General features: G+C 53.9%; 1 protein-coding gene across 4 annotated transcripts; it reads left to right on the plus strand.

The window, feature by feature from the left end:
- Window positions 1–382: 382 nt before the first annotated feature.
- On the plus strand, window positions 383–24116 carry SLC5A9 (solute carrier family 5 member 9). Of its 4 annotated transcripts, XM_069590912.1 has the most exons (15): window positions 383–492; window positions 3947–4165; window positions 6580–6651; window positions 9423–9527; window positions 9831–9995; window positions 11176–11281; window positions 12111–12191; window positions 12490–12695; window positions 12898–13033; window positions 13506–13613; window positions 16273–16423; window positions 17949–18117; window positions 19703–19918; window positions 22816–22969; window positions 23533–24116. In XM_069590912.1, the coding sequence occupies exons 2-15, from the start codon at window positions 4004–4006 to the stop codon at window positions 23739–23741; spliced, it is 2040 nt and encodes a 679-aa protein (XP_069447013.1). In that variant the 5' UTR covers window positions 383–492; window positions 3947–4003; the 3' UTR covers window positions 23742–24116. The 4 variants fall into 4 exon arrangements, with proteins under 4 accessions (XP_069447013.1, XP_069447021.1, XP_069447032.1 ...); XM_069590920.1 differs by lacking the exon at window positions 9423–9527 and having other exon boundaries at window positions 394–492; XM_069590931.1 differs by lacking the exon at window positions 13506–13613 and having other exon boundaries at window positions 404–492.

A 24116-nucleotide genomic window follows, 5' to 3' on the forward strand; every position in this document is an offset into this window, starting at 1 on the left:
CAGGGATGCGGGACCCCCCCGGGGCTCAGGGAGCAGCACAAGCGTGTGCCCGTCACACCTGTGCGTGGGCTGTGGCCCCACGCCAAGACCTTCTTCCACGCTCCAGGCAGAGCCCCAGTTGCCAAGTGTCGGCCCCACCCCTCCTCTTCAGAAACCTGTTTACCAGGCACGGGGGGACAATGGCAGCCGCAGCAGCTAACTCTGAGCTGTAAGCTTCAAATCTGACCCTGGGTGCAGGGAGAGCCCCAAGTCCAGGACAAGATCTCTTTCTCAAGTTCAACATCAGGAAGTAAGGACAGGCACTGTCCCTCAGAACCCTGGGCCCAGTGGGCGGGAGTGAGATTTCATCACCACGGGGAGGAGCCAGGCTGGTCTACGCCCTGGACTTGAGTTGCCAGAAGCCAGGTCAGAGTCACATTAGGTTTTGGGAGCTTCTGCCCAGAGCCGAGGCCGAGACACTGAGCTCTGGAGGTTCCAGGCCACGCTGTGCAGGTAGGTGTCTGACGGGGATCATTTAGTGATGAGTGTTTTCATTTCCTTCTTTTTCTTTCCTCTCCTTTCTCCATCCCTGGGTCTCTGTCATCATCTTTCTCAATCTTACCTCCCACCCCCCATATAGATGGCAATTCTTTCTTCTTGGAATTAAGTCTCTGGTCTGTCCACATGAGCCCTCATCCTACCTGGGGCCTGGGAGTAGGTGTGATCTGGACCTGGGCGCAGTCCAAATGACTTGGCCCTTTGGTGGCTGGAGCGGGAGGCCCCGTGAAGAGGTTAGTGCCTCCCCTGGCCTGCACAGATGGCGTAGTTTTCTCCTGCATCACAGCCCCTCCTCCAGGATCAGGCCTGCTCTCCTCTCGCTGCCCAGTGCAAAGCATGGCCTCTGCCCCAGGTACCACTGACATTGCATCCTTGGGAATGGTGCCCCCTGGAGGTGTGTGATGGGACAGCCCTGACAGAGGGCCTGGCCCAGAGTGTGCTCAGTGAGTGACTGGGACCAGCTAAACGGAACTGCGATTGAATTTGAATTTAGAGGAGCATGTGAAAAAACAACAGCCTCACCAGACCACGTGGGCTGAGGGCTAGGACAGTGGCAGGAAGGGGGCAGAGGTGGCCAGGGAAAGAAGGGTGGCTGAGGGCTAGAGTGGCAGGAAGGGGCCTGACAGGTCTCTGGAATCAGGACCCAGACCCAGGGGGGCTCCTGTCTCCTCTCAGAGACCCTACAGGAAGGGAAACAATGAAGCAGTTTCCTACCCACCCTGAGAAGGGATAAACCTCCATCTCTCTCCCTGTAGACACAGGACTAGGACAAAAACGGTCGTGTGATGCAGCCCAGCTTTTGGAGTCAGTCAGGCCTGAATTCAGAATCCAAACAAGCCACAGTTACAGGACGTCACCAATGAAACTCAGCCTCTCACCTGTAAAACAGTGATGAGAAAACCAGCTCATTCAGTTAATACAAAATTGTGATTGTACTGGGGTTGTGAGCTACACAAATCTTCTGCCACATGCTGGTAGATATTAGTCCTTACCTCCTGTTGTTCTGGAAGAGGAAGTTCTCAGCAGAAAGGTTGGCTGCTGAGAGTGGTTTTTCAGGAAGATCTTGCAAGCAACCAGGGTGGCGCCAGCTGGAAGAATAACACCATGTGCCCTGGTTTCTTCCTGGGCCTGGGAGCACCCCAAGGAGATGGGAATGTCCAGGCAGCATTATGAAAGGGGGTTTCCTTCCACATGGGAAACAGCTTCCACAGTGTGGACTGGGCTCTGGGCTCTGAGAGCTCCCTTTGCATCAGCTTTTCATTCCCAAGCTCAGGATCTCACCTTTAGAGCTTCACTCCCTCAGTCAAAGGTGTCATTGGTTAGTCAGTCCTTTTAGGATTTGAACAAACCGAGGGCTGCTTCTTACCCAGAGCTCCATTGCAGGGATAAGTATTTGCAGGTGCTGGGAGCTGAGTGGAACGTCTGCCAAGGGCTGGGGGCCCTGACATGGAGGATTCTGGACCTTGGCATCACAGGTGGGGCAGGGACCCCAGGGGAGAGGAAGCCACAAAGGTCTGCATGCTTCCGGCTCAGTAAGAACAGCCCAAACCCTGCGCTCTCCATCCTTTCAACTAGGTGCCCTTCTCTGCCTAAACCTCTGTGCCAGCTTCCTCAGCCCCATCCACCCCTATGCTGGCCCCAGGGGGTTCTCTAAACTGCCAGTCTCAACACCATGTCTCCTCTGGCATCCCCCAGTCTCCCTGCAGACCCTGCGCCAGGCACACTGCAAGCCCTCCCCTGAAAGCATCACTGCTGTTCACTCCTCCCCCTGCCCCTGCCCCTGGCCCACCTCCTCGCCCCAACACTGTGTGTTAGACAGTTTCCACTCTCAGTGCATTGATCCTGCCCATCACTGGGGACACACATGTGAATGAGATACACAGGGTCCACATCTAAGAGAGACACGCTCTAAACTGACAAGTACCTTCAGGGAGAGAAACAGGGCTGCAGGCTGGGACTGTGGACGTTCCCCAGACTGGGAGTCAGAGAGGACTTCCAAGAAACGGTGATGATGGAGGTCACAGAACAGACGGAGACCTGGTCGGCACGGCCCTGCTGGGAGTGGCACGCGTGCAGTGCAGGAATGAGGAAGCGCACGCTGAGTTCTGACCCCAGCTCCAGGGGCTCGGGAGAAGGAAGAGCTTCCGCATGAGCAGGTGACCAAGGATGAAGGTGCCGGGGGACAAACTGGTCACTGTGACAGAGGATGGCAGGTTAGCGGTGACAAGCTTGAGGATAGAAATGTGTTTGCTCACCATGGGCCCTGTGGACGCTGGAGGCGAGCAGAGGAGCAGAAGGTTGGGAAGGAGCCGGGCAAATCCAAGCACGTGGGGATAGGGAGACAGGAGAGGTGAGCTGTCCCACTGGATTGAAATTTTGGGTAGTGACCTCAGAGAACAAGTTCATGAGGCTAGTAGGAATAGCTGGCCTGGAGTTCGAGCGGAACTTTGGGCTCCAGAATCTTCCATGAGGGCACATCCTGAAGGCTAAGGGAGACCCAGGCTGCAGGTGCCAGCAGTAAGGGGACTGATCTTCCATTTACTGTGAACTACACATGAGGCTTCCCTGGTGACTCAATGGCAAAGAATCCACCTGCCAGTGCAGGAGACGCAGGTTTGATCCCTGGGCCAGGAAGATCCCCTGGAGAAGGAACGGGCAGCCTGTTCCAGGATTCTTGCCTGGAAAATCCCACAGACAGATAAGCCTAGTGGGCTACAGTTCATGGGGCTGCAGAAGAGTCGGACATGACTTAGCGACTAAACAACACATGGGATAAACAGGATGCAGGGAGTGAGAATCGAAAAGCAACTGTCTCAAGCAACGGAAGCGAGCAGCCTGTGAACTGTAGCCTTGCTCTGTAGCTTGGAGGAAACCATGTCTCTGCCCAGGCCTGTTTCTTGAAAAAAGGAAAAAAGGAAAATGACACCTGGGTGCGCTGGAGGCAGGAGCACGTGACGTGGTGGACCCCTTGCAAGGACCACAGCGGACCCCCCTTCTCCCTGTGCATGGATCCGACCACTGAGACGCCTCCACTCCAGGCCCAGCTTCACCTTTACTTCCGGGGCCCCTTTCCCTTCCTGGGCCTCAGTTCCCTCTCCACATAAGCATGACCTTAAGCATCTTGATTCTGAAGTCTCCCTCCCACCCCCTGCCCAGGCCAGGTCGCCAGGACCCTGCGCTTTTCCTCCTACTCCTACTCCTGCTCCTCTCCGGGGTGGGAGTGTGTACGTGTGTGTGTGTGCGTGTGTGCGTGTGTGTGTGTGTGTGTGTGTGTGTGTTTGCAGGAAAAGGGAGAGGCTTGGGGCTGGCAGTTAGGGGAAAGGGGCGGGAGTATCAGGACTTTATGTGCCAGTGGGGCTCAGGGATGGCTCAGCGGCCAATGGGGCTCAGGCCTGTTTAATCATTACAGGAAAGGAATGAAGCCAGGAGCACCTCAAAGTCCAGTTTGGTTGTGACTGACTGGCAGATGAGCGCGGAGCTGGCAGCAATGGGGCCTGGAGCTTCGGGAAACGGGGTCAGCACTACGACAGTTCCACGCTCAGCGCCGGGTCCCGGAGTCAGCCTGCACGCCTACGATATTGCCGTCCTAGTCGTCTACTTTGTCTTCGTCATTGGAGTAGGGGTCTGGGTGAGTAGCCTGGAGGTTGGAGGTTGGCAGGGGAGGCAGAGACAGGCTCTCTTCTGCAGCCGATCATAGAGCTGGGGGCAGGGGTGGGCAGAAGGTAAGTATGTCTGGGAAGAACAGGGACCACTGTATAAGGACTTTAAGGGGGGATCACCCTCTCAACCCTTCCATTTAGAGATGGGCAACTGAGGCCCAGAGAAGGCTGTGACTTGTCTGAGCTCACACAGTGAGCCCGAGGCAGGCCAGGCCTGAACCCCAGTCTCTGGACTCCCTGTCTCCGTGCATCTGATGCCTTTGACCCCATGCACCCTTGGCCCCTGAGTCCCATTCCTGCCATCTTCTTCATGCCAGGATCCCCAACTCTGTGAGTGCTTGACTCCTGACCCTACCACACCCTCCAGTGGGCAGCATCTTGGCATGGAGCTGAGCTTTCTAAAAGAGCTGGGGCAAGTGTGCTCATGGGAAGAGAGCCGGGTGGCTCCCAATGGGTTCTGGTCTCCAGCGTTCACCGGAGCCTCGGTGCCATGTATGGGGGCCAGGCTTGGAGGCCATGGAGCCCTGAGTTCAGATGCCAAATCTATCAGTTAGGGCAGTGTGGTCCTGGGAATATACTACAGAGCCTTAGTTTTCTCACCCAATGAGAATGAAGAGGAATACTTGCTTTAGAAACATGACACATTTAAGGATCTGGTACAATGCCCAACACACAGCCTGCAGCAATAAATGACCCCTATTGTCTCCGCAGCAAAGGACGGAAATGCCAGCACCTTTAGACTCTGCTGTGAGGCAGAGAGGGATCTGAGTCCCAGCTGGTCACTTACAAGGCTGTGGCAAGGCCAAGAACCCTCTCTGGGCCTCAGTCTCCTCATCTGTAAAGTGGGACAAGCAGTCCTTGCTTCCCAAGGTGTGTGAGTAAGAAAACAGGCTCACTGGCTCCCAGGAGACCATGGTCATGAGACGCACCAGCTTCTTTCCTTCATGACTTTGGACAAATTGCTTCCCATTCGGGGACCCCAGTTTCCTCATCTGTAATGTAAATTCTTCCTGTTCATCTATCTTCCCGAGGACCAGGGTTGACACAGAAAGTCCAAGCAAAGGCTTGACAAGCCTCAGGCCCTGTACAGCAGTCCTGCCCTACTGAGTAATATATGCCTTTCTCTTAGGGGAAGAGATGCTTCTTTCAATTCCCCTTCTTTCTTTCAGTCCTTCAGGCATTTCTGATGTCTGTAGACCCAACCAGACACTTACTGTCTTCAGCATCTAAATTTGTTTAGTCACTAAGTCATGTCTGACTCTTTGTGACCCCATGGACTTCAGTATGCCGGTCTTCCCTGTCCTTAACTATCTCCTGGAGTTTGCTCGAACTCATGTCCGTTGAGTCAGTGATGCTATCTAATCATCTCATCCTCTGTCATCCCCTTCTCCTCCTGCCTTCAATCCTTCCCGGCATCAGGGTCTTTTCTAATGAGTCGGCTCTTCCCATCAGGTGGCCAAAGTATTGGAGTTTCAGCATCAGTTCTGCCAATGAATATTCAGGGTTGATTTCCTTTAGGATTGACTGGTTTGATCTCCTTGTAATCCAAGGGACTCTCAAGAGTCTTCTCCAACACCACAGTTCAAAAGTATCAACTCTTTGGCACTTAGCCTTCTTTACAGTCCAACTCTCGCATCTTAACAAAGGCTTTAAATTTATCCCCCCTACCCTCTACCCTGTCTCACTTTCTGCATTCTGAGAGAAAGTTCTTTCATTCCTCACTCCCTTTCAGCCCTCAGAGTAATTCTTCAAAAAGGCAGCCACTGACCCCCTCCCAGTGCAGGACAGGGTTTGCTCCAGGGCCCTGGGTGGGCCTCAGTGATGTAATCTGACTTGAGGCAGGGGCAGGAGACCGCCCCCCATTCCCACCCCTGGCAGAGCCCTGCCTCTGTCTGGGGACCAAATGCTTTGTGTCCTCCCAGCCCCCAGGATGGGAGTCTGGCTGGGTGGAGGGAGCAGGGTGGTCTCCTCACCATGGTAGCCTGAGGATGAGATCCCAACTCACTTCCTGAAGGAATATTTGGATGGGGTGGAGGGCAGGATAGGGCACAAAAGGACATGCCAATAATCTGGGCACATGCACAGTGCCATGCATTCAGTAGGGCATTTCACACACCCCACCCCACCTCCAACCCAGCGCCCCCTCCCCCATTAGCTCCTTTGTTCTTCGCACCTGTCCTGGTGGGCGAGGTGATGAGCAGGGGGGCCCAGAGAGAGCAGCTGACCCCACCAAAGCCCCATAGCTTAAAGATGGTGAAAACTCCAGCCTCGGTTCCCACCCCATGTCCCCACAGTGCCAGCAACCAAAGGGCAGGGAATCTGGGGCCGAGGGCAGAGCCTGGGGAGACTCGGGACTTCCTCACTCTTGCCGTTTCCTTTCCAGTCATCCATTCGTGCGAGCCGAGGGACCATCGGTGGCTACTTCCTGGCGGGGAGGTCCATGAGCTGGTGGCCGGTGAGTTCACCTTCCTCCTTCTCCTTCCCCACCTCCCAGTCCCACCTCATCTTCTCCAACCTGGACCAAGGCTACAGCCTCTGAGGGGTTTCCTGGCTCTGGACTCCTTCCCTCAGGTCCAGAGACACCTGGCAACCTGAGAGATGTTGCAAACACACAGGTGGACCCGCGTCAACTGGGCACCTCCTACGTGTGGGTCCCGGGCAGGACGCTGGACCTACAGAGCCCACCCAGAGTGTTCCCATTCTAGAGGGGCTCAGAGCTGAACCTGGAAGACAGACTTGTAAAAAACTTGATGGTTGCTCAGCCGGAGGGGAGCATAGGGGCCTGTGAGTGCATGGAGGAGGCCTCTATCCTCTGGACAGTGGAAGTGGGCTTAGGAAAGATATTCTTGGGAAAGTGACACATAAATACTGCAGTTCAGGGAAGGAAATCCTAGGGGTAAAATTCCACCACCCTGAGGCCTTTGTGAAGCCCAGGCCCTCCCAGCAGGCCTCCCCACTTGCTCCTCTTGGTCATCCAGGCTAGCTTCCTCTTCCTGAAATAAGGAGGGAGGTGAGCCCTGCCTCAAAACTAACAGTGCAGAAGTCTGCCCCAGGGGCCACTGAGGCTGGGCATGTGCCCGGGCATGCCTGACGCATGGCACGTGTGTGCACGCACACACACTCACACACACACTCACACCCCTGTCTTGATTCTCACCAGCCTCCCCACCCAAAGAGTGGAGGAGCCCAGAAGGCCCACAGGGCTCTCTGGAAGGTTCGGTGTCTGAGACAAGGAGAGGTGCAGGCAGGAGTATGACAGAATCCCCAGGGATGTGGGGGCTGTGGGCCTGGCAGCTCACAGGGACAGGGGCAGGGTCACCGGTGCTGCCAGCACCCCCTCACCAGAATAATGAGAACCCCTTGGAGGCTGTTCTGCTCAGCTTGTGCCCCACCCCAGCCCTAAACTGCAGCCCTGGAAGTGAGTCTGTGAGAAGGACAGAAGAGGACTGGCACGGCTTCTCTGGTCCGTCCAGGAGGGTGAGCAGGGGCTGGCCTGGATGCGCAGTCCTGCAGGGGACAGAGCTCTGGGGTGTGAGGCAAGTCAGGGCTTTGGAGCAGGACGGGGTTTCCCAGAGATGGAGGTGGAGCCAGGCCTGGGAATGTGCACCCTGTGGGAAAGAGGATGTGGGGTGCCCTCCTTGGGGGACAGGGCTGGAGCTGAGCCACCTGCAGTGAGAGCAGCTTCAGTCTGAGCTGGGGCGGAACCAGCCACGGATGAGGACTCTCCGTCCCTCTGCCCCACTGGAATGTGTGCTTCTGGTGATGATTGTCCAACAGCTCCCTGCTTCCCTACTCAGCCAGTCCCGAGAAGTGCCTGGTTCCCCTCCCCGTGTCCTGAGAGCAGTGTGGCTGGGACTCAAGAGCAGAGGGAGCAGCAGCATCCTTGTCTCAGAGGAGCCATGCGGGTCCCCTGATGACTTTGTGGGTGGCTCCTTGAGTGACGAGTTAGGAGCCCTGGGCAGGGTGGAGGTGAAGGCACCTCGCTGCCCCGAGAACAGCCTGGGGAGCCTCTTCCTCCAAACTGGAAGGCCAAGTGCTCTGTGCTCTGGCCAGGGGTCCAGCCCAGCTGCAGCATCCCAGGACCACCAGACAGGGAGGGAGTATGCGCGGGCAGCAGGGTGGCTCAGAGTCCTCAGCTCGGTCAGACGGCTCATTATCTCTGTGCCTTTGCACGCCTGCCTCTTCTCCGAATGGCTCAGTGCTTTCCCTTCTCACTTTCTGCTGCCCAGCGCCACAATTTTATTAAGGTGACCCAGGGTCCAAGACTGGCTCTGCCCCTCCAGCCCTCAGCCCCTCCTCTTACCAATAATGATCCTGTCTAATAATAAAAGATAACACTAACGAATGCTTACTAACTACCTAGCACCCGTCAAGCAGTGGTTACTGGAGCAGATAGCCAGGGTCGAAATCCTCATTCTGTCGCTGATTAGTTCGGGAACTTGAGCAAGTTATTTACCTGTGCCGCAGTCTCCCTAAGAACAATGGGGATGATAACAGAACCTCCCTGCTGAGGTTGTCATGAGGAGTCAGTGAGTTGCTGTATTTAGAACAGAACCTGGCACTTGGCAATGCTGCTTCTGTGCAGACCGCTGTAACTGTCATCATTATCTGCCTAACAGCATTGCCTCGGAGTAGTCGGCTGCCTCCAGGAGAAAAATTAACTCAGAGGCTGGCCCGCCCTGTGCTTAGCCCCCGTGGCTCCTCCCCTGGAGTCTGCAGGAAAGGGGTGGCAGAAGGCCTCCCCCATCCTCTCAAGGGGGACTCCCCTTCTCCCTTTAGCCTTCTCTCCAGAGGCCCTTAGACCCATGGCCCCAGAACAGAGCTTCATGCTCCTTAATGGACCTTGCTTTCCAAGTCTTTTCTTCTTTCCCACTTTGCCTCTCAAATCCCTGGGGGTCCTGGAGGCAGTGACTTCATTTCTCCTAACATTAACTCCTTCCTCTGTAAAGTGGAAAGATTAGTATCCATGCCTCCAAATAATTTTGAAGATTAAGTGTATTAGTGCATATAAAATGCCCAGCACAGTGCCCAACAAACAGTAAGTGCCTAATGCCTGTTCTGTTCAGCCTCCTCATTGCTCCCCAATTTCCTCTCCTCCCTCTGATCTCACATTTATGAGTTCAGGTTCTGCTCTCTCTGCCTCCATCCCAGATCCTGAAGCTCATAATCCTGACTCCAAATTGATTCAGATGAAAACTGACCCTTGACCCCACTTGTGCTTTGCAGATCGGAGCATCTCTGATGTCCAGCAATGTGGGCAGCGGCTTGTTCATCGGCCTGGCTGGGACGGGGGCTGCTGGAGGTCTTGCTGTGGGTGGCTTTGAGTGGAATGTAAGGAAGCTGGCCTGGAAGATTCTCGGGGATAGAGGGGGTCTTAACCCACTCTACCCTACCTTGTCCCTGACCTTAGTGCTGAGAGAAACCTCAAAGGTGCTTGGGGAGGCTGCACAGTAAATGGAGAACCCATTTTATAGATAAGGAAACCAAGTCCTGATGGACCTCATCAGAGGTCACACAGGACTGAAATCAGGCCTCCGGTCTCTTACTTCCCCGCCCAGGGCTCTTCTCTGCATGGACCGCCCCTCCTCCATCTGCATTAAGAACATGGATCCCTCTTTCTCCCCATTCTCCCAGGCAACCTGGCTGCTTCTGGCCCTTGGCTGGATCTTCGTCCCCGTGTACATTGCAGCCGGCGTGGTCACAATGCCGCAGTACCTGAAGAAGCGATTCGGGGGCCAGAGGATCCAGGTGTACATGTCTGTCCTTTCTCTCATCCTCTACATCTTCACCAAGATTTCAGTGAGTACCTTCCCATGTGGCCATATCATGTCGCTCTGAAAATGCTTAGTAGAGGGCACAGCACGTTGTTGCCATTCGCATGTATGGATGGATAAATTGATAGCTGGATAGATGGATGGATGGATAAGTGAATGGATGGATGGATAAGTGAATAGGTGGACGGATGGATGGCTAGATGGCTAGAGGAAGGACAATAGAAATGGAGGATGAATTCACACCCCTTCATCACATGCTCTGCGCCCCCCAACCTCAACAACAGGGTAATTAGAGATGGATGATAAATGTTTGTTGAGTGAATAACCGTCCCTCTATCCAAAGAACTCACAATTTCAAGTTTATTCATTCATTTATCTTCCCATTAAATTAGTCTTCATTCAGCACTGAGAATGTTACCATTAAAAAGGACATATTCCTCCTCTATTGATGCAAACTTGGAAGACAAACTCAGGTCAAACGACTTGCAAAGGTCCACACAGAGCACTAGCTCTGGGGCTGGAACTGATGTTGGGGCCCTGTGGCCCATTCCAGGCCTCCTGCGGCTCTGCCACGTTGTAACCCCTGTCATGGATCACAAAACACTCAGGGAAAGGGACCAGCAAGCATGCCCTGAGTTCAGGGCTGGAAAAACTACAGCCTCTTTTCCACCAATGCTTGTAAGCAACCCTAAATCAGCGCAGGCCAAGGCTGTGACCCCAAGTCTTCCAATAAAGCCCAGCGCGTGGGTATCCAGGATCTGCGTCATCTGCACTGGGGCTCCTGCTCTATCAGGTCATCTGGGGCCCCCATCAGGTCCGAGTGGGCTGGTGCTCTTTCAGGGAGCAGTTGGAGGCCCTCTGGGTTCCCACCCTCTCCCCCAGTGGCCTCTTCCTCCTGACCCCCTCCTGCTTCATTTCCTCAGTGTGCGGCTCCGTCCTCTCACCACCAGCACACGCCCCTGGGAGCGCAGCCAGATCACAGGGCTCTCAGGCTCAGAACTGTGTGCTTCTCTGCGCTGCAATCCCCACAGCTCCTCAGTGTCCACAGGCCAAGCCCATCCTCCCGAGCACGTCACTTAAGGCTCACCCTCATTGTGCTCTGAGGGCCAACAGCACCTGGCATCACTGAGCAGGAAGGAGACATTCCCCAGTGGCCACACAGAGGGCCTCGGGTGACCTGGACTCCTGGGTCCCTGTCCCTGCAGACTGACATCTTCTCTGGAGCCCTGTTCATCCAGATGGCCTTGGGCTGGAACCTTTACCTCTCCACAGTGACCCTGCTGGTGGTGACGGCCGTCTACACCATCACAGGTAGGGCCAAGGGGAGGTCACGTCAGGTGCAGGGGCTGGGAACAGAGACAGGGAGAGGTGGGGTGGGAAGCTCCGGACAGCAGGGGCACAGAGGTCCTGGGAGGGACACAGTGAAATCTGACCGGGAGAGTGAGAAAGAGAAGCAGAAGGGGGAAAGAGAGAGGCAGGCAAAGATGCAGAATCAGAGGAAAAGATGGAAAGACACAGTGCATCTGATGGAAAGACAGGGCATCAGAGCAAAGGGGAGTCAGAAAGGGAAGAAACAGGAGGAAGCAGAGCCAGCCAGAGAGAGCCAGGGAAGGAGAGACACTAGGAGACACAGAGAAAGATGGACAGCAGGGACCTGGGTGATGAATGGGGGACTGTCACCCGGGCCAGAGTCACCACAGGCTGCTCCAGACAACAGCCACAAGCCTGCCTTCTCCTGTCTCCTCCAGAGCCCCTCACGCAGGCCTGAATGCCCAAGACGTGGGCTCAGGCAGACTTCCTGCTGGCTAAGGTGTGGGGGAGGAAGGAGGGAGGTGCTAGGGTGGGGAGGAAGGAGGGAGGCTTCCTGGAGGAGCTGATAGTGCAGCCAAGGACGGGACTTGGTATATCACAAAAGCACAGCCGGAGGACAGAAAGAGCAGGACCTGAGGGCCTGGGACCATGACCAGCCTCACCTGCTGGGCGGACTGGAGAACACGAGGGGCGGGGAAGTCAGAGGCCAGAGTCCACTGGCTGAGGGCTCCGCGTGTTCTCTGGTCTCTCCAGTGTGGCCGAGCACAGGGCGGGCACCCCGAGAGGAAGGCCCTGCGGGTGCTGACGAGCCCTCTCCTTGGGTCCCCAGGGGGCCTCACGGCCGTGATCTACACAGACACTCTGCAGACGGTGATCATGGTCGGGGGAGCCCTGGTCCTCATGTTTCTGGGTAAGGAAGAGGCCCGAGTACATCCCTGCCCCTCCAAATTCCTCTCTGATCCGGCTCTGGATGTCACCTCCACGGTCTGCAGAGCACAGAGCCATTCCCCACTCCAGGCGGGGCCCCCAAAGAACAGGATTCTCTCTACACCAAACCGGGGCTCTTGAGCCTGAGCCCCGCTTCCCTCTCTCATCCCCAAGTCCCATGTGGGTTCCAAGCTCAGGGATCCCACACAGGACTGGGATTTGGGGGTGGGAGTAGGTGACAAGCCCAGGGCTGTTTCATTCACTGAGGTCTCTCCCTGCAGGCTTTCAGGAGGTGGGCTGGTACCCGGGCCTGGAGGAGCGGTACAGCCAGGCCCTCCCTAACGTCACAGTCCCCAACACCAGCTGTCACCTCCCCCGGCCCGACGCCTTCCACATGCTCCGGGACCCTGTGCGTGGGGACCTGCCCTGGCCAGGCCTCATCTTCGGGCTCACAGTGCTGGCCACCTGGTGCTGGTGCACTGACCAGGTGACGCCCTTGCCAAGCTTGGCCAGCTCGCCACCAACTGGGAGGGCTCCTGTGGGCAGACCGCATGCGCCGGCGCACAGACGGCTGGGACTGGCTCAGGGGGGTGGGTGTGGGGCACAGTCAGCGGCCATGCCAGGGCTCACCAGGGCTGAGCGGAGCCCGAGCCAGCCCAGGTGGCACGCCTGCCCTGCCGCCTTTCCAGGTCATTGTGCAGAGGTCTCTCTCCGCCAAAAGTCTGTCCCATGCCAAGGGGGGCTCCGTGCTGGGGGGCTACCTGAAGATCCTGCCCATGTTCTTCATCGTCATGCCCGGCATGATCAGCCGGACCCTGTACCCAGGTAAGAACCAGTCCACCTCCAGCAATACTGGACCAGAGCAGGGGCCACACACACTGTTTCTATTAAGAACACATAGTAAATATGTTAGGCTTCGTAGGTCTGACATACAGCATGTATTTCAGTAGAAGAAACTTGTATCTGAATGTCATTTTAAAGTCCAGCTTTCTCTTTATAAGGGAAAGACAAACTGAGGCTCTCATGGTGCCTTGTAATGATATTTACTATTTGTTAAAATAAAAGGCCGAAAATCTAAAGGAGTCTGTCAGGCTTTGCAGGGTGGTATGTGGTTGAGAAATTTATGAGATACTAATAAACCCAATAAGACCCAATATCAGCCTGTTCTTGGACCCTCTAGATGCTGGTCCCTGCCAGAGTCACCAGTGAGCATTTTTCTATAGGGTCAGAAAGCACGTATTGAGGCAACCTGAGAAGGCATGGGATAATTTGGGTCTAACTGCCACCACTTCTGCAGATGAGGTGGGCTGTGTGGACCCCGACGTCTGCCAAGCGATCTGCGGGGCCCGCGTGGGGTGTTCTAACATTGCCTACCCCAAGCTGGTCATGGCTCTCATGCCCGTGGGTAAGTCCGTCTCCCTCGCAGCGTGCTTCCCACCAGCTTTCCAGCAACATCCAGAACCCACTATCCAGGACAGATCGATCGCATCAAGGATGCACATGGATGGGTAGAGAAAATGGGAACATCTACCTCCGCACCCCACTTCCTAACACACACACACACGCGTTTTCACAGCATCTGTGAGGCGCTGCTCTGTGCCCTGGCTCTGGAGAGGCAGGGATAAGAGGCAGGACTCTGCAGTCTCCAGGGCAGAGGCACAATGCAATGTGACCAGCATGACCCAGTGGGGATGAGGGACCCATATGAAGCACCTGACCCACTTTGGGGAATGTGAAGGAAGGTTTTCCAGAGGAGAGGAAATAGAGCTTAGTACCGGGGGACATCTTAGGCAGACAAAGGGGGAGGGGCGTGGGAAATGTCATTCTGGGGGCGGGGGGGTGCTGCCTGTGCGAAGGCCCAGGGTTGAGAGGGAGAGGAGTCTGAACAGATGCAGATGCAGCAGGAATGAGATGAGCTTTGCGGGGAGGACATGGTAGCCATGCCCCACTGTGTGGCATGGCCTTGACTCTGGGGGCAGTGGAGGGTCACGGGGGTTTCAGGCCAGCATACACGACTAGGGGCTTCCCTAGTAGCTCAGATGGTAAAGCTCCTGTCTGCAATGTGGGAGACCCGGGTTCGATCCTGGGTTGGGAAGATCCCCTGGAGAAGGAAATGGCAACCCACTCCAGTATTCTTGCCTGGAGAATCCCATGGACAGAGAAGCCTGGTGGGCTACAGTCCATGGGGTCACAGAGAGTCGGACACGACTGAGTGACTAGCACACACACATATGATCAGATGTGTGCTTTAGAAGGATCACTCTACATGGAGGGTTCAGCTTAGGGGGAGGCAGGGAGATGATTACTAAGGGATTTCCAGTGGTCCAGGTTGTGATGGTGACTTGATGTGATTGGCAAGACTCGACTGATCGCATTTCACAGACAAGAAAGACAGAGAGATCCAAAGAGGGCTCACAGGTCTTGAGTATATAGTGATATTGAGACTGGAGACATAGAAGAAAAGGCAGGTTTATGGAGGAAAGTTGAGTTATTCCCTCCCTCCAGTAGAAATAGTGGAGGTGAAATGAAGCAAACAAATAGTGGAGGTGGGGTGGAGGCCCAGCTATGATGGAGCAGACGCAGAGGGACTGGATGAGAGAGGTGGGAAGGAGGTAGAGGAAGAGGTCTGGGATAACTTGGTTAGAGACCAGAATTTATCATTAACCAACAGAAGAAGCAGGGGCCCCAGAGGAGATGCTATCCTAGATCTGGGCCACCTTGAGCCTTCTAGGGAGGCATGCAGGGGGTGGTTAAATATTTGGACTGAGGGGAAGGAGGACTAAGGTGGATCTGGCCAGATAGTCATGTTTCTAGATGCTTCCTCATCAGAATCATATAGACCAGATATCAGCAGGCCCCACCCTCCCTTGTTACAGGTGTAAAACAGGCCCAGAAAGGATCAGGCCTGGTCCAAAGATCACACAGCTAGTTACTCACAAAATCAGGAAACAAACCCATGGCTTCTGACCATGGCAAATAGTAAGGAGGTTTCTCAAAAAACTAAAAGTAGAATGACTGTAAGATCCCACAGTTCCACTCCTGGGTATATACGCCAAAAACCCAAACTACTAATTCTTAAAGATACAGGCACTCCATTGCTCACAGTGGCACTAGTTATAATTGCCAGGATAAGGAAGTAAACTAAATGTCCATCAACAAATGAATGGATAAAGATGGTGTGCACACACACAGGCACACACAAATGGAATACTACTCAGCCATAAAAAGAACAAAGTTTTGCTATTTATAACACCATGGATGACCTCGGAGGGCATATACTCAGTGAAATAAATCAGAGAGAGAAAGACAAATATGGCATATTATCACTTGTATATGGAATCTAAAATAAACTAGTGAACATAACAAAAAAGAAGCAGATCCATAGAGACAGATAAGGAACTAGTGGTTCCTGAGGACGGGGGACCCTGGGGTGGGGAACTGAAAGATGCAAATTACTGGGTATAAGATAGGCGCAAAGATGCAGTGTACAACACAGGGAACATGACCAATATTTTTTAGTAACTGTAAATGGGAACTAATCTTTAAAGTCTGCATTAGAAATTAAAATAAATAAAATGAAAATTTTTCAAAAGCTCAGAGCTTTCTGCTGCCCAGGCTGGGGCTTTAGTTTGGCACCATAGTGTCCATGATAAAGGTACAAAACACTGAAAAAACTCAATAATTAATCATCACCCTTCTCCCAACCAGGGCCCACTAACCAAGTGTCTACAGGTTTAACACCCAGATTGAGATGGCCAAGCTGAAGAGAACCTTAAAGGTCACCTGGTCCCACATCCTTTAATGTGCAGATGAGGAAACTGAGGCTCAGGGAGGGGAGATGACTAGGCCATGGCCGCAGATGAAGGCAGAGGCAGAGGGTGGCTGGGACCAGCCTCTAGTTCTATGGGTTTCCTGGGTTCCTGGATGGGCACCTCGTTCAACACCTCTGCCATCCCTCCCCCTCCTCTGAGCTCCTGGCTCTGCTGGACGCTGGTAGCCTCTGTAGCTCCCGGCAGATCAGCTTTCACGGGCCGGCGGTCCACAGTCACCTCGTCTCTCCCCAGGTCTGCGGGGCCTGATGATTGCGGTGATCATGGCCGCCCTCATGAGCTCACTCACCTCCATCTTCAACAGCAGCAGCACCCTGTTCGCCATTGACGTGTGGCAGCGCTTCCGCAGGAACGCAACAGAGCAGGAGCTGATGGTGGTGGGCAGGTGCGCAGGCCCATCCTTCCTGGGTCCTTTTCCTGTAGGCAGACATCTTTCCCCCCTGCTCTGTGCCCTGGGTTACCCCAAGGAGATGTGGCTGGGTCTAGATGCTGCCCGGCAGCCACAGCACCTGGATCCTAGTACCACCTTTCTCTCTGACATCAGGTAAGTTCTGCCCCAACCCTGGACCATTTACCTCCCTCCAGATAAGGAGAAAAAAAGTCTCTTCCCTGCCTGCCTGTTCAACTTTATCTTGGAACTGATCAAGAGGGTAAATGAGAGAAGCTGACAAAGCATTTAACCAATGAAAGATGAACTGTATTGATGGGAAGGAGTTAGCCAGCAGCTCACCCCCAGTGTCTTCCAGACCAGCCCTGGCTGTCACCCCAGGATACCAGAAAGACTACTCATTCACTCCACCAGACTCACTCTCAGCAGGCATCTTGCATCATACTTTTGTGCTGGGGACGCAGGGGTGATTTATACGGTCCTGCCCCGAGGGCGCACACAGTTTAAGAGAAAGGCAGAAACACAGGTAATGCTGTGAGGGACGTGGGTGGATGGAGATGTTCATAGAAAGTTTGTCTCCAAAGGATGCAGAGCTTTAAACACTCAGCTGAAAATTTTGAACCTTATCTCATAGGTATTCATTTTATGCTTTTCAAGACATAACTTGGTGGCTATTTTTACTTTTTCTCCCTAGGTTGGGGATTTATAGCTTACATAAAGTTAAGAGGACCTTTCTGAAATCTTTACTTCATAATTTAAGGTTCTATAACTCAAGTTTCTGGATGTTCATTCTCCCTTCTGGTAGATGGTACTTGAGTTTAGATAACTTACTCTTGTCCATCTCCTTACCTTTGCCCTGTTTCTTCCATCACGATGCCTTCTTCCATCACGATGCCTTCTGCCTAAGGGACCCCTAATGCCCATTCATCTGTGCACCCCCAGCTCTACGCCCAGGGACTGACCATTGAAGGATCTGAGTGCAGGACAGATTGTACAAATGGGTGGAGGATGAGAGGGAAATGAATGGCAGGGAGGCCGTTAGGTAGCTACTGCTCTACTGGGGCCAGAAAGAGAGAGAATGGGAGAGAAAGGTGAGGAGAGGACAGAATCCCTTTATCTCTGCCCACCTGTCAAGTTTTACAGCAATCAGTGGGGATTGGGCGCCATCTCCTGGCAATATTCACTATTGCACCCAAAACACAGTTTTTCAACCAGAGGCTGTTTACTGAGGTGTATGGTAAAGGGGAAAGGTATGGATTTCTTCCTGAAAGCAGGTGGTCCACACACCCCCTTCAAGGGATCTAATTTTTAAATTCCAGGGTTTTATTTGGATTCTATAATTCTAATGTTCTGGGATCTTACAAATAAAAATTTCTGTAATCTTTGCATCTGTGATCCTGGCCTTCTATCAGTCTCTGATTCAGCGACCACGCGTTCCTCTCCTTTCTCCCTTCCTGGTTCCCACTCACCCCTTGCTGTGCTGCCCTGAGCGCTCCTCACAGCGCCCTGTGCTCTCTTGCAGAGTGTTTGTGGTGGTCCTGGTCGTCGTCAGCATCCTCTGGATCCCCATCATCCAAAGCTCCAACAGCGGGCAGCTCTTTGACTACATCCAGTCTGTCACCAGCTACCTGGCCCCACCCATCACTGCCCTCTTCCTGCTGGCCATCTTCTGCAAGAGGGTCACAGAGCCTGTGAGTACAGAGCACACCTGTCTCTCCCAGAACGTCAGAGGGTCAGGATAGCTGCTCGGTCCAGAACCTGACTGCCCTCTCCAGGCTTCCAGCTCCCCATCCACATCAACGGGTTGAGATTTATTCATTCCCTCAACAAACATCAATCCCGTTATGGAGGCTCTGGGGATGCAATGGTTTGCAGAGTTCACATCTGCCACCACTGGGCCAGAGGGAGGAGAGATGATTCAACATGTGGTATCAGCAAAGTAGGATAGCTTCCCAGGTGGTGCGAGCAGTAAGGAATCTGCCTGCCAGTGCAGGAGATGAAAGAGACGCGGATTCAGTCCCTGGGTCAGGAAGATTCTCTGAAGTAGGAAATGGCAACCTGATCCAGTATTCTTGCCAGGACAATTCCATGAACAGAGGAGCCTTGCGGGCTAAAGTCCATGGGGCCACAAAGAGTTGGACACAAGTGAGCAATAAAAAAATATACACAAATAGAATGGCTCCTATGGGAGCAAAAAGCAGGAGCACCTAACCTATGGGATGCCTGGGAGGGGGGGTCACAAAGTGACATCTGAGCTGAGATCTGAAGGATTAATGGGAGAGGAAAGAGTATTCCAGACAGAAGGGTCAGTGTGTGTAAAAGCCCGTGGGGACAGGAAGATCTCTAAAACTGTAAGGTTCTACATGTCAGCAAATTTACAGCAAAGAGGATGATGAAAAAAGTGTGAGCTTACAGGGGTGCACATGTACCATTCATGAAGCTGCACTGCAATCTAACAGATCCTGGGAGGCACCAGGAGGGTAACCTTGGTCACTCCCTGGGATAGCCTGGAAAAGAGAGCCCCAGATCGATTGGCTGCACCTCGGGGGAGGTAAGAAACGTTGCAGACATGACTGCACAGGGACCATGTGAGAGCCCAGCGCCATCATGAAGGAGACCATGGAGCCCCCCGCCCCCGCCCCTCAGTGGGGTAGCTAAGCCAGGCCTCTGCTGGGTCTACTGTTTGCCGAGCTCAAGGCCCCCTGCTGATAACCAGAATGCACATTGGGATCTGTTCAGTTCTGGAGGTTTCTATTCATTCCAGAATTTTGAAACTGGGCCAGCATCTCATATTTTGAAAATAAAAGCCTTCTAACCCTTATACCTGGGAAACAGGTGTAGGTTAGGGCCTAACAGTGCTACAGAGAAGATATGAAAATTGAGCTTTTCTTTAAAAAAGGAAGTGCTCTAATTCTGATTTATTATGACAGGAATCTGGGGAGGAAGATCCTGGTTTTCCCCATGGATTACAAAGATTCCATTCTAGTTAAACATTAAACATCTATCCTTAGTACTTAGTAACCTGCTTATCGCTGCTCGTGAGTGAGGTCGAGTCACTGCTTTGATCATTGTTCTTCCGTGGAGCCTGGTCTGTCTGGTTCTGGAGCCCATGTCCTCTCCAGTATATCACTCTGCTTGCCTTTAGGATAAGACAGCACCTCAGCATTCACGGGGAACTCACTCAGGCAGGCTTGCACACACTGTGACAACCTGTGGCTTTTAGCCTCTGGGGATCTCCCGCCTGGATCCCACCGCTGGTATGCCCTCTTTCCGCAGGGAGCCTTCTGGGGCCTCCTGTTTGGCCTGGTGGTGGGGCTTCTACGCATGATCCTGGAGTTCTGCTACCCAGCCCCAGCCTGCGGGGAGGAGGACCGCAGGCCGGCCGTGCTCAAGGATTTCCACTACCTCTACTTCGCACTCCTCCTCTGCGGGCTCACGGCCATCGTCATCATCACTGTCAGCCTCTGCACAGCTCCCATCCCCGAGGAAAAGGCAAGTGGAGTGCTGGGAGTGAGGCCCCCATGCTCCCCTTCCCCAGTGCCTGGAATTCCACCCCTGACCTTCACTCTACTGCGCTGTGGTCACAGATGTCTCAGGGATGGTGAGCTCCTAGTGCTGTTCATTCCCAAGTGAAAAGTAATTCATTCAATTGGAAAATTATTCAGTGGGCACCTACTCTGGGCCAGGCCTGTCCTGGGCTTACAAAGATGAACGGTCCCTGCCAGCCACTGTCCATGGGAAGTGGGGGGCAGGGGGAGGAGGAAAGGAAGACCGCAACACCGCCAACAGTTACTCTACCAAGAGAAAGCACAGAAGGACCACGCTCAAAGAGAGCAGGAGAGGCAGGCGCCCCTGGGGGAGGGGAAGGGCGGTCCTACAAGGCCACTTTGAGTTGGACCTTGAAGAAACTGGTCTATGAAAAAATAAACAATCTAGCAAAGTAAGAGCTCAGCTTGAAACCCTCACAGCTCCCATGCTCACGGATTTACCAGTCCCCAGACACGACAGGGAGGCCTGGCGTGCTGGGACTCATGGGATTGCAAAGAGTCAGACACCACTGAGCCACTGAACTGAACTGAGACAGAGGATGTTCTGTCTTTTGAAACTTTGTTTTCTTTAGAGTAAAAGGGCATTAGTTCGCTCAGGCTGCTGTAACAAAGTACAACATACTGAGCGGCTTCAAGGATAGAAATTATTTTCACGCAGGTCTGCAGGCCAGAAGTCAAGGTGTCAGCAGGCTTATTTCCTCCGAGGCCTCTCTCCTTGGCTCATAGACGGCCATCTTCCCTCTGTCTTCATGTGGGCTTTTTCCTATGTCTGCCTGCGTCCTAATCTCCTTTCTAAGGACAACAGTCACATTGGATTGGAGTTCACTCATCAGACCTCATTTAACCTTAATCACTTCTTTAAAGAGGAGTTTCCCAGGCGGTGTTAGTGATAAAGAACCCACCTGCCAGTGCAAGAGACCTAAGAGATGTGGGTTCAACCCCTGGGTCAGAAAACTCCCCGAAAGGAGGCCATGGCACCCCACTCCAGTATTCTTGCCTGGAGAACCCCATGGACAGAGGAGCCTGGTGGACTACAGTCCATGGGGTCACAAAGAGTCAGACACAATTGAAAGGACTTGACACACACCTCCTTAAAGAACGTCTCTCCAAATACAGTTACACTGTGAAGAACGGGGTGATTAAGACTTCAGCATGTGAATATGGGGGGAACAGTATTCTGCCCGTAACACAGCCCATGCCAAAAGTTGGTCCCTGACACACTGGGTGGAAGTAAAATAACACTCCTTACCTTTAGAGTTGGCAAAACAATGTATACCTTTGGCGTAATGAAAGCCTACAAACAAGCAGCGTCTTCACAGATTAGCCAAGAGGCTAACTTCCCCAGGGGACTCACTCCAGAAATGGTCTCCGCCCACTCCTTGATCCTGCAGCTTCCCCACTGTCTGCTGTCTCATTCCGCACCAAAATCCTTCCCAATGAAAAACCTCCTCCCTGGCTCCTGGTCTCCTCCAGATACAGTTGTCTCGCTCTCTGAGCCTCAGCAGCAAACTTTGTGAAGAATGGTCTCCATCCCCAGCCTCTGCTTCCCTCTCATCTACTTCCCATCCCACTGCCATCTGGCTGGTGCCCCACTGCCCTCTGGCGTCACTCACGCTAAGATGCCCAACAACCTTGTAACTAAAAATCAATGGCCACTTCCCCATCCTCACCTTAAGTGGATTCTGAGAAGAACCAGATGTCACTGCCCACATGCTGCATCCCGGAGACCTCTTTTCTGCTCATTGTATTTTTTTCCTGCCAGCTGACTGCCCCTCTGCCATTGTCATGGGGCTTTCTTCCTGCTCCTTAAATACCGTTGTTCCTTGTGTGAGCTGTCATTTCCTCTCTCCCCCGCCTGCTTGTTCAGTTGTCACAGCCTGCAGAGCTCACTCCTTAACCTTGACACTGCCCCCTCCCGTGACCTCGGGCTGCTCCTTTTTTCTTGTTTCACTTGCACACCCGGCGCTAGGCTGGATCCCATCAGTTCACTCCAGGAGATCTTTCTAAAGCCTAGAGCTCAACCTCTTTCCTTTGCCTCTGTCTTCTGTGACTCTCCACTGCCGGCCAGTTTCATTTAGGGTCAGCTCCTCCACCTGACCACAGAAGTCGCTATGTGGGGCATGAAGGAAAGTTACAAGGCTCAAAACAGCCTGGAGTTAAAACCTCCCTCAGGGTCCTCCCCACCATTCTATGCAAAGCAAAGAACTCTCTCACCTGAAGGAAAAAAAAAAAAAATAAAAGGACATTAAGGTTGCTTACGCCCAGCTCCCAGCTGGTCCAGCCGCTGGTGGATCTCCAGAATTCCTTGACCCAGCCATTTAAGAGAGAACTACTCTGAACAGCCTTGGAGAAGAACAGGCCCCCTTAAGACAGTAGATTTCCAGGTATATGCCTATATATACTTACTCTTTTCTTGGGTTAGTGTAGCAGCTCACTAATCTGACTGCTGCCCCTTCTCGCCTCATTAAAGGTTATCTGTTCCTGTAAAGCGCCAGTCTATTTCCGAACCTCGTCTTCTCTAACTCCCTTACACTACAGGGCACCTGTCTGCCTGTCCCCAGTCTTGCTTCTCCCTGTCTGTGAGCTCTGGGAGGTCAGGGGCCCAGCCCGATCTGCTGAGATTTTGGCCCCTGGCAGGAGGCTTGCGTGGAGCAGGTGCAAGGAGTTCAGGTTTTCAAAGGATGGGTGAGTCGGTACTCAGAGCCCGGCCGCCTCCAGCCGCGAGCTCCTTCCTTGTTCTCCATGAGGCTCTGCCGGCCTCCCAGGAACAGGGTCCTCTCTTCTTACAGCCTGAGTGCCCTCCAAAGGCACCTGAGCTGAGACTGTTTGCTTTCCCTCCAGCTGGCTCGCCTGACCTGGTGGACGCGGCACTGCCCCTGCTCTGAGCTGGAGAAGGAGCCCCCTGAGAGCACAGCGGGAACAGCGCAGATGGCCTCTGGGGAGGGCCCCACAGGGCCCGGAGGAGCAGAAGACCCCAGCCGGGAGCAGCCTGGAGGTAGACTGAGGGCGTACGGGGAGGAGGGGAGTGATGGAGACAGACACCAAGTCATGGGTCCCCAAAGACCCCATTTGGGAATTCACTGGGAACAGGGTCTCTAAGGGAATCCTCAAAATATCACCCTTCCTCTTCCCAGATGACTACTGATATTAAACGAGTAAGGCAAATGGGAGCCAAAATATTGCCCTCATTACTGAGAAAGTGCAGCTGTAGGATTTGGTTTATACCGCAGGGCAGTGCACTTCCTAACGCTGAGCCACTGGGTCCTCGGGCGCTCTGAACTGGGATGAGCTTCATTACCCTCACCCCCAACACCCCCGCCCCTGGAGATGAATCCGCTCTACAACAGTTTGGGGTTTCAGCGTGACGCCCTAGCTCAGCACCCCGCCTGCGGCTTGCGCCAGGGCTAAGCTGACCTGCCTCTGCCCCTTCTGTGCACCTCGCTCCTTTCCTGGGTTTCTCACCGTCTCTCTCCCGGCCCTGCTCTCTCATCATCCCCTTTCTCCCACCTGTGCTCTGCCGCTCCCCTGCCTCCCTCCCCTCTGACTCCTGTTCCTCAGCCCCACGCAGGTCCTGGGGACAGTGGCTCTGGCGCTGGCTCTGCGGGATCTCAGGAGCCCCGGAGCAAGCGCTGAGCCCCGCCGAGAAGGCCGCCCTGGAGCAGAAACTGACCAGCATCGCGGAGGAGCCGCTCTGGAGGAGCGTCTGCAACATTAACGCTGTGCTGCTGCTGGCCGTCAATGTCTTCCTCTGGGGCTACTTCGCCTGACTCCGCAGGCCTGGCTTCAGCCTTGGGAGGTTCAGCACCGCCAGGCCTGGCCGGCTGCAGACAGGCTTTTCCTCCTGCCTCGCTGTCCACACGGAACCCTCAGAGGTTGAGACTGCAGGAGGCTGTGACGAGTACCTGGCCAGGCTGCGCACTGAGAGGAGCCAGGAGGCCCAGAGAGGGCACTTGGTCTGCTCAGGACACACAGCAGGACTTGCACTGGGTCTCGGGCTCCAGCTCTCTCCACTACAGAACCTTTCACTCCTACCTCAAAAACAGTTTTCCCTCCTCTGGTGAGTCTGTTCAGGAGCTTTTACTCTACATGTGTCATGAGGTCAAAAAAGTGGAAGATAAAGAGTGGCAAGAAAGTTGCAAAAA

The sequence above is a fragment of the Ovis canadensis genome, chromosome 1 (assembly GCF_042477335.2).
Source record: "Ovis canadensis isolate MfBH-ARS-UI-01 breed Bighorn chromosome 1, ARS-UI_OviCan_v2, whole genome shotgun sequence".
Classification (NCBI taxonomy): Eukaryota; Metazoa; Chordata; class Mammalia; order Artiodactyla; family Bovidae; genus Ovis; species Ovis canadensis.

What these genes read in the sequence shown, in the direction of transcription:
- SLC5A9 (XM_069590912.1), top strand. Translation starts at nt 4,004, where the DNA reads ATGAGCGCGGAGCTGGCAGCAATGGGGCCTGGAGCTTCGGGAAACGGG. An exon ending in GGTGCTGGTGCACTGACCAG is followed by an intron (nt 12,696 to 12,897) that starts GTGACGCCCTTG and finishes CCGCCTTTCCAG; the next exon opens with GTCATTGTGCAGAGGTCTCT. An exon ending in CATGGCTCTCATGCCCGTGG is followed by an intron (nt 13,614 to 16,272) that starts GTAAGTCCGTCT and finishes GTCTCTCCCCAG; the next exon opens with GTCTGCGGGGCCTGATGATT.